Source organism: Trichosurus vulpecula, chromosome 3, assembly GCF_011100635.1.
Source record: "Trichosurus vulpecula isolate mTriVul1 chromosome 3, mTriVul1.pri, whole genome shotgun sequence".
Lineage (NCBI taxonomy): Eukaryota > Metazoa > Chordata > Mammalia > Diprotodontia > Phalangeridae > Trichosurus > Trichosurus vulpecula.
The window spans coordinates 381,897,243-381,907,266 of NC_050575.1; the positions used below are offsets into that span (position 1 = coordinate 381,897,243).

Sequence of the window (10,024 nt, forward strand, 5' to 3'; positions counted from 1 at the left end):
TGGCTGATTCATACCTTCTCATACCACTGGATTCTAGTCCAGTTCTCACAGACAACCCTCCATGGAGGTTCCACTAAGTGTATTGGATGGAGGCCTCCTCCTCCAGCTCTTCTGAGGGTTCGCAAACACTGGCACGGCATTCGGGTTGCTCCCCCAGCATCCTTCTCTTTCACCCTTTGGCTGGCCCACTCTTCCAATGGGTGGCTTTTTCAACTCTACCCCATGCCTTTAATGCCCAGCCTTGGCAGATCATAGTGTTTCATCACCCACAGCCATACGGCCTCAGCAGAAGAGCAGCAGCGTTGAAATGGTAGGCTGTGGTGACTGGGAGCAGCTGGGGGTCACTGGAAAGACCATGCACACCCTTGAATGCAATCCAGCCCACTGACCTCTTCTTATTCAGTCCTCCTTTTCCATCTATACTGTCTATTCCTATGTGACCTGAACGACTAATTGCATGTTGTACTTTGGGTAATGTGGTTCAGCGTAGGCACTAAAAGCCAGCAAAGAAAAGTAGAGCCCTTTAAATGAATCATCTTTGCTGAGCATTAGTGGGGCAAGCTAAGTGGCACCATTAGAGTGCTAGGCTTGGAATCAGAAGCCTTATCTTTATGAGTTCAAGTCCAGCCTCAGACATTTACTAGCTGTGTGACCCTGGGCAAGTCACTTAACCCTGTTTGCCTCAGTTTCCTCATCTATAAAATGAGCTGGAGAAGGAAATGACAATCTATCCCAGTATCTTTGCCAAGAAAACTCCAAAGGGTGTCCCAAAGAATGGGAAATGACTGAACACCAGCCAGGTGCTATGCATATGAACTATGGTCTCTGCCCTCAATTCTGGTTGAGAAGACCAGAGGAATCCAGATAAAAAGACCCACCATATTATAAGTGACAAATGAACAGAGCAGGCTACCCGCCCAAATGCTGTGCAACAGCTGAATGGTCTGACTGGGGCTGAAGTGGTCAGGGAACTCTTGTGAAATGGGATGGAAAGGAGGACCACAGAACTAGGTCCTCCCATGGGGCTGGAAGGAATGCTCTAGCTGAGAGACAGCCAGAGATAGAGAAAGACAGAGAGGGAGGGAGAAACAGAAATAGGGAAGGAAAGGAGGGAAGACAGGGAGGGAGAGTCAAAGGGAGAGAAAGACAGAGAGACAGGAAGAATAGAAAGGGCTTAGGATTGGGAATCAGGAGCCTGGGGTTTTGACCCCAATAAGCTGTGTGACCTTGGGTAAATCATTTTCACTCTCTTAATTCCTATGTCTATAAAATAAGGGGGATATCTTGAGCTCCTTCTGGCCTTGGTATTCAGTGATTTTAATTCCAAGTTATTTTTCCCAGGCCACACAGAAAGCCAGGGGCAGAGGTAGCCATAAGTGACCCTTGGATTTCCAGGCCCCTTCCTGGAAGTTTTACTCAGGACTCCATGCAAAGGATATTTTTTTTAAAAAAAGACCTAAACTACATCCCTCCTCTCCTCTTCCCCTCCTTCCCCTCCCCCAATCTCTACTTGGGTTTCAGGCACCTGCAAAGCCCGGTCTGCAAAGCCTTCCGGCATGTGAAGGTGGATACACTGACCCAACCTGAAGCTGTCTCCAGCATCCCAGTACCAGGTCAGGGCTTGGGCTAAAGGGAATACCGGGGTCACCGGAAGATTGAAATGAACCTGGGAAGGGGGCTTTGGAAGGGGAGAACATGGCTTGGACTGCCCATTCAAAATTAATGTAACTGTGGTCTTTCACACACAGCACTATAGATGAGGAAAGTTTTTTTAAAAAAGACAATCGCTGGAACATGTTGAGTCAAAGACCAAGAAAAAACCGAGAAATCCTTGTAGAAAGGAGATTGATTTGACCTCTGATCCTTCCTTACCTAAGCACTCAGATTTCTGAATTTTAGAAAATCAGAACTCTGGATCAATGAGGCTCTTCTCAAACCCTGTATCTCTGCACCTGCCTTGGGACGAGTGATGCTGGGTTCGTATGAGGGATGGGAGCATCACTGTCACTTTGTGGCAAACACGCCTCCCTTGTCGGCAGGCAAATAAGTATTTTAAAAGGAGTATTCTGGAGATGATGCCTTGATCCAGAGGAAGGACTCTAATGTTAAGATTCTCAGGCACGATCTTCCTTGATGGAAGGTCCTTTGGGAGCAGCGGGAGGCGACCTCGAAAGGTCCCTTCCAGTTAGAAATTTTATCGAGCCTTTCACTTTTCCCTGGGGGCAGCGAGCAAGAGGTTGCCACCATTCAAATGTCATCCTCTCTCCCCTTTTTCTTCCCTTTGTAGCTGCTTGGTGCACCCTGAATCAAGACTGATGCTGCCCTCCTAAAGAACTCAGAATGTCAGGCCAGGGACTTGGCCGCTCATTATAAAGAATTACGTGTCTTTTCTAAGAACCTTGTCATAAGTGCTGTCTTTTCAATACACTTCTAAACAGGAATGTATTTTCTTGTTGTTTGAAGTGAAGGAAAATAATCCTTCCTCCCCCCCCCCCCTCCCCAGGACCCATCATTAAACTGTACCCTTGGGGCTCCCCTCTCCCTGTTACTGTCAGAGTATTGAGGCTGTTTCCTTTAAGGCCAGCTAAAGTTTAGGGCCTTGAAGGAGGCAGAACCAACCAAGATCTTTCTAGATCAAGCAAGAAGCACAATCCTCCCCCTGACAGTGCACCTCTCAGCAGCAGCTGCCCCTCTGAGCACCCACCTCATTGGCCCAGTTACAAAGCAGCTACATCCCAATCAGCCCCACCGGGTCCCCTCCCTTTCCAGCTTCCCACAGCCACAACCCATCCTTCTCTCTTTCTCTTCTGCTTTCTACCCCAGCTTCCACCTCCCCTCAATGACCATGATTCATTTCCTTCACTTTGAAAACCGTGCATGATCACTCAGCCTTCGTGTGCTTTCTCAGGCTGCCCCCCGGGGTCAGCTCCCTAACAGATCCATTTATTTATTTATTTATTGGTGTGCTATATTCCCCTTTGGTATCTGAGACTAAAGTAGGGTCACGGGCCCTTTAGGCTGCTAACTAGCTGTTCCCTGCCTTCTGGGTAGTCCTGGTGGATAGTATTACTCCCCTTCCCTTAGGAGCCTCAAGCCTCTAGATTTAAACTGTAGAACTTTGCAAAATGTCAGTACAGTATTTTAGCCAATGTAAAAAGTTTACTATTAGGTGAGGAATAAACTCTGATTGAGGAACAGCTATGGAGTATGTGTTTTTCCTTCCTGACCCCTGTGACCCTCCCAACATCTCATCTCTTAGAATTTTACCATAAACATGGGTTTTCTAGGGTGGGCTGAAATGATTGATCACATGTCGGGAAAACATATAGAACAGTGCTTTGAGTGGGAAGGGCATTCAATTTAGAGTCTAAAGACCTGGATTCAAATTATGACCCTGCTAACACTTGGGTGACTTGGGACACATCACTTGACCTCTCTCAGGCCTCAGTTTCCTCATGTGCAAAATGATAGGGTCAGGCTAAGTCTGTAGACCGACTCTAAATCCCATGAACATGAGAGATGAGGGACTATAATATGCAGAGGGAGATAGGGATTTGGTTTTTTTTTTTATTATTTCAAGTAGTTTTTTTACTTGATTCTCTAGGATTCTCTAAGTAAATCATCACATCATCTGCAAAGAGTGATAACTTAGTTTCTTCTTTGCCTATTCTAATTCCTTCAATTTCTTTTTCTTCTCTTATTGCTAAAGCTAACATTTCTAGTACCAAATTGAATCATGGGGGAAATAATAGACATGGATTTGTTTTGATCATGCATATTTATTGCAAGGGTTTTTGGGGGGAGTTGATGGTAAGGAGAAAAGACTGAATGTTTGTTCATTAAAAAAATTAAAAAATAAATTCCACACATGTACTGAAGACATGATTCCCACTCCACCTGCCATTTTCTCCTTTTATGAGGAGATTGTTGTGTTTGCCCTTCGTTTTTGAAGAGGACCATGCCATCAGGAAAATGCACAGCCCTCCCTCACTCAAATCAAAGTCAGCTGCAAGTCAGGTCATCATTTTCCTGATGAGAAGATGGATCTTTTCCCCAAAAGGAGCAGAAGCCCACTGAAGGCAGGGACTGGTTCTTGTTCCTCTTCGTTTCCTTGGCACCTGGAAGGAGCCTGGCTCCAGCAGGTGTTTAATAAATGACTACTGGATTCAAACACTTGCCCAGGGCTTTGTAAGGAGGAGGTTCTCCCAGTTCCGACCATTGTATCACTTCAAACAAGGTGTCAGCAGAGCTCCATTCTCTCAAAGATCTGGCATCTGAGCCCACCCTTTCACCTTGAACAGCCAGAGCATTATGCTTCAGTCAGGCTTCCTAATGTGATAGGGTTGTAGTACCCAAGTGGTGCACCCCTAAAGCATGGGGAAACCCTGAAAGGCTATCAGAGATCTAGGTCCCAGTTCTGCCACTAAACTCACTGTGTTGTATTGTTCAAGTCACTCATATCCCTGGGCCTCAGTTTTCTCATGTGTAAAATAGATGTTTTAGATGGAAAAAAAAACCAGTCTAATTTCTAAATCCTTTGATACTCTGAACATTGAATATTCCTTGTAGTTTTAACATTTTATGGCTCTAAACACTTTACACCACGATGACTCTCAAACCACAAAAAGTACCAATCACAGAAAAGCATCCCTAGCTTTTATCTACTGAATACTTTCTTCTTTAGGGGCCATATCTTAGAAGAGACTGAGGCCAAGTCAGGTAAAACAAAAAAATTACCCACAACTTTCAGCATCATGTTCTCCAACAGGACAACATATGCCAGTGAAGACAGTGTGGCATGGTAGAAAATCAGTCAACAAGCATTTATTAAGTACCTACTATGTACCAGTCCCTATGCCAAGTTTTGGAGATACAAAGAAAGGGGGAAAATCTCAGTTGCTGCCCCAGGGAACTCACATTCTAAGGAGGGAGATGATACATAAATAACTAGGCATATACAAGAGGAGACAGAAAGTAATCTGGGAGAAGGTAGTAGCAGTGGACAGATTTGGGAGTCAGGAAGATGGAGGTTTGAATCCCACCCCAGACCTTTACCAGCTGTGCGGACCCCCTCTCACTCCCCATCCCACAAAAATCACTTAACCTCCCTAGCCTCAGTTCCTTCATCTATAAAGCAAACATAATGCCGAATAAGATTGCGGTGATGTGCAGACTCTAAAGCTATTATTGTATCGGCGTGTGCATCAGACCAAAGCAAAAGGTGGACGCGGCTGACCTGCCTGTACCGTGCGTCGCCGGTGATGAGCATGAGGGCTGTGATCCTGAGCCGGAGTCAGTCAATTAACAGCCGACCGTACTTGCTTTTGCTATCAATACACCGCAGATGGAAAACGCTCTCCTCTGACCAAAGCCCCGAATTAATGCTTGAGACGGCACCGAGGCTGTGCCAATACTTGGTGAAGAAAGGATAATGAGCAACGTGGGAGGAAGAGAGCAAAGCCGGGCTTGAGATCGAATGCATTTCTTAATGGAATCGCTCAGACCCTTTTCAAATAGAGGAGCGCTTCGGCTTTTTGCTTGAGCGGCTTCGGGGACAGATGGATTTTTCCAATTAAGCAAATTCTCTGTCATTCATAGTCACATCTGCTTTCACGCATAGGGGACTTTAGGTCTTGAAGTCCCCCCTTCCCGATCCAAATACAAGAATCCCCTCCTCCACAAAGAATCCAACTGAGCTCTATTTTGAACACTTGCAGCGATGAACAATTCAATTGCCTGTCCAGTTGTTGGATTGCCCCAGTGAGAGTTTTCTGCCTTAGGTTGAGATCTGCCTTCTCGGTCCTAGCTCTGCCCTCAGAAATTATAGCCTGTGTGCCCTCGTAGGGGCAGAATAGCCCAGTGATTTAGTAGTCCAGAGACCTGGGTTCTAGTTGCAAATCGGAACATTGTGTGACCATGGATAAATCATTTTTACACAGTTTCCTTATCTGTAAGTGAGGCCAGATTGTCTCTAATGTTCTCTCCTAGCTCTGACATTCCATCATTCTACATAACCTCCTTCCAAATGGGTGAAGGCAGCTGCCACATTCCCCTAAGCCCTTTCTTCAAGCTATAAGGATCCCCAGTTCCTCCAACCAGTCTTCATGTGCCAGGGTTTCAAGATTCCTCATTCAAGACCCTGCATTTGGGTCATCCTGACAAAGTTTGGTTCCTAGAACTAGATAAAATGTCTCAACTATAGTGTCTGTCCCATCCAGATCTGGGAATTATCAAATAATGCTTAAGATTGCCTTCTTTTGGCCACCAGGACACGGCACCTTGGCTCCTACTGAACTTGTGGTCAGCCTCAAAAGCTTGAGGCAAGACATGGAATAGCAGAAGTAAACAGACTTAGAGTCGGTAGACATGAATTCAAAGCCCGACTCTGACCCTTCCTAGTTGTGAGACAACTTCCATACCTCAATTTGCTCAACTTTCAAATAAGGGACCAAAATACTTATACTTCAGAGTTGTTGAGAGTAAACAGGTGTTTTGAAAATCTTAAAACAACTTAGAGGTGTATTGTCATTAGGGAGAGATATTGCACCTGTGATTTCATTGGTCTGGTGAATTCTCAGGTGAGGAAGCTCTCTGTACTAATGCAAGTCATGTACCTTTTCTGCAGCTTATGGACTAGAGAGAGTAGCATGGAGCACCCAGACATAAAGTCACTCGCCCAGGGTCACACAGCCAATATGTGCCAGAGGCACTCAAACCCAAATCTTCCTGCCTCTGAAGTCAGCTCTCCATCTACATGGACCTGGATGCCCCTTACTAACAAGTGGAGTTATTCTCACTAACTAATAAAACCCTCAGGGGTGGGTGAACTACCAAGCCAGGGCTCCCCATTCTATATTTAGACACTGGCTTGTTTTTCTAAGACTTCAGTGTAGGATTTGACATTTCTTTGTTCAGTTTTCCCCTCCTGATTTAGCTCCTCGTTTTCACCACCTTTTGAATCCTGATTGTCACCCACTAAGTTCATGTGCCAGTTGCAAATCTGACAAACACATGACCTTGCCCTCCATCTAAATCCAAGATTTTAAAATGCTGGACAAGACTAGGCTAAGGAGATAGGAAGGTCCGGTGGAAGGAGCACTGGCTTTGGAGTCAAGGGATGTGGATTCAAATCTCACCTCTGATGTGACCTTGGACAAATCTCTTAACTTCTCTGGGCTTGTTTCCTCATCTGTTAAAAGAGTGAGTTGGACTCGATGGCATCTGAGGTGCCTTCCAGGTAGAGATCTATGATCTTACAGCTCCAAGTATTGTTACCTTTCCTATTGACATCGGTAAGTTAAATTCTCTGGACCTCCCCTATGTCATATGTCATAACCCCTTGTTTCAGATAAAGAGGTAGGCATCCCTTCTCCTTGCTAAGACCAATGCTTCTACTTGAACCCTTGACCCCATCTTCTCTTCTTGCCCCTGGCATATTGTTTCTGTAATTATTCCATCTCTCTCTATCTTCCTATCTACTGACTCATTTCTACTGGACCCTAACATCCTCAAAGAGACTGTCCAATATCTTTCTTCCCTTTCCTGGTCAAACTCCTAGAAAAAAATGCTATCTATTCTCATTGCTGCTGCTTCTCCTCTCATTCCCTTTTCAGCATTTTGCAGTCCAGCTTCTGACCTCACCAACCAGCTAAAATTGCTCTCTTCAAAGTTACCAATGATTTCTCAATTGCCAAACCCAACGTCTAGTTCTCAGTCCTCATTCTTCATGACCTCTCTGCAACATATCCCAGCCATCTTTTCCCCAACTGCCCTGCATGCCAAGACCAAAAAACATTCCCCAAGGGCTTGTTTTGTTTTGAGAGCTCCAGACCAGGGGCCACAATATTTGAATTGATGAGAGTCTCTTGAGTCCACTATTTCAGAAGGATGCCAGCCATGTTTTATTCTATTCCCCTATTGTTTTGTTGTTTGATCATTTCGGCCATGTCCAATGCTTCATGACCCCATTTGGGGTTTTCTTGGCAAGGATACTGGCGTGGTTTGCCATTTCCTTCTCCAGCTCATTTTACAGATGAGGAACTAAAGCAAACAGGGGGAAGTGACTTGCCCAGGATCACACAGCTATTAAGTATCTGAGGCTGCACTTGAACTCAGGAAGATGAGTGTTCCTGACTCTGAGTCCTGCATTCTATCCACTTCACCACTTAGCTGCCCTCCCCTATCGTTACCCCCTTCTACTTCTGGAGCAATAATCAAATCAATAGAGCTAATACTCCTGGAAAAGGGTGTCTCAGTCTATATGTCCCTTTCCCATTTAGCTTCTACTCATCAGTCTGATCAGTCAGTCAATAAATATATATTAAGTACCAGCTATGTGCCAAGCCCTATGCTAAAATTCCAAACCCTTTCCTGATCACCAATCACTGACAATATATGTTGTCTCCCTCCAGGAAACTGTAAGCTCTTTGAGGGCAGGGACTGTCTTTGCTTTTGTCTTTGTATCCCAGTGCTTAAAAAATACATTTTCATTTATTCAGCATTGTTAACCACCCTCTCCTGAATACTTTCTCCTCTCTGGGTTTTTGAGAAATTGCTGTCCTTGGTTCACCTTTGATCTGTTCAACTGCTCCTTCTTAATCTCCTTTGCTGGATCATCTCTCTCCTGCCCTCTAACTGTGGATGCTCTGTCCTGGGCCTTCTTATCTCTCTCCACATATATTCTTACTACTTGGTGACTTCATCGACTCCCATGGACTCAGTTTATCTTGCTATGTATGACACCCAGATCTTCATATCCAGCCTTCATCTTCTCCTAAACTTCAATTCTTCATCACCAACTCCCTACCAGACATTTCAAACTAGAGGACCCGTAGGCATCTCAAACTCATCAGATCTGAAAATCATTTTTATTTCCTCCCAAACCCATCCCTCTTCCCATCTTCCTTCTTTCTTTCAAAGGCACCACCATTCCTCTAGTGTCCCAGGTTCACAACCTTGGAATCATCTTCTTCTTACCCTCTCTCCAGTCTCATATCCATTAAGCTGCCAAATCTCTTCAATTCTATCATGGCAAGATCTTCCACATGCATTCCCTTCCCTCCACTCACAGTCACCCTCCCCTTTGTCTTCCCCTACACACACACACACACACACACACACACACACACACACACACACCCCTCTGACCCCAACTATTACAATAGGTAAATCTTATCACTTTCCTCTCCTGTTCAGTAAACTCTGGTGGCTTCCTGTTACTTCTAGAATCAAATGCAAACACTTCTGTTGGATATTTAAAGCCGTTCACTACCTGGCTCCATCCTCGACTGCCACCTCCTATGGAAGGTCTTTCCTCATTCCCCAAGCCATTGGAGTCTGCCCTGAAATTACCTTTTATTTATTCTGTATATAGATATTCGCATACACAGCAACTAGGGAGCAGATCAACAATAAAATATGAGTTCCTTAAGGACAGGATAGTTTCATTTTTGTCTTTGTATTCTCTGTGCCTAGCTCATAGTAGACACTTACTAAATGCTTGTTAATTGGCCACAAGCAAAAGGAGGAAGCCTCATCCCCTGCTTTTATACCCTAGCTCAGAGGCTTCTGGGGTGTATGTGTGTGTGTGTGTGTGTGTGTGTGTGTGTGTGTATACACATGTATATAGTTAGGGTGTGTGTATAAATATGTATATATAAAATATCTTTTCATATAAAAAGGTGCTCAATAAACTAATACTACTTTCTCATATAATCAGTATCACTAAGGCTACAGGTCAGTACTATGAGATGTTCTGTCAAGGTTAAAAAGTGGGGCTGCCCAGGGATGTCATTCTGCTTAAGGAGAAAACAGCCACATGAATGTCAAGTGTCCAGTGCAAAGGGGGAAGGGTGGATCTAGAAACCATCGAATCAGATGTATTCATGTGTGTGTGTGTGTGAATATACACACATGTGCAGACATACACACACACACACTCTTAAGCAAAGTGAACACATGAGGAGGTACCCAGGGCCAGGTCAGTCTCAGCAAAGTGCCCATAGCTTCTTGAATTGTCCAAGAG

At 44.7% G+C, this 10,024-nt stretch overlaps 1 protein-coding gene across 2 annotated transcripts in view; it reads left to right on the forward strand.

The window, feature by feature from the left end:
- The window catches only part of NECAB2 (N-terminal EF-hand calcium binding protein 2), a 51,468-nt gene extending 48,271 nt beyond the window's left edge, over positions 1-3,197 (forward strand). For both annotated transcript variants that reach the window (XM_036751509.1, XM_036751511.1), the window contains 2 exons: positions 1,522-1,613; positions 2,288-3,197. In XM_036751509.1, coding sequence (XP_036607404.1) covers positions 1,522-1,613; positions 2,288-2,316 — 121 coding nt within the window. In that variant the 3' untranslated portion in view covers positions 2,317-3,197. The remainder of the gene's footprint in view (positions 1-1,521; positions 1,614-2,287) is intronic.
- Positions 3,198-10,024: the final 6,827 nt, after the last annotated feature.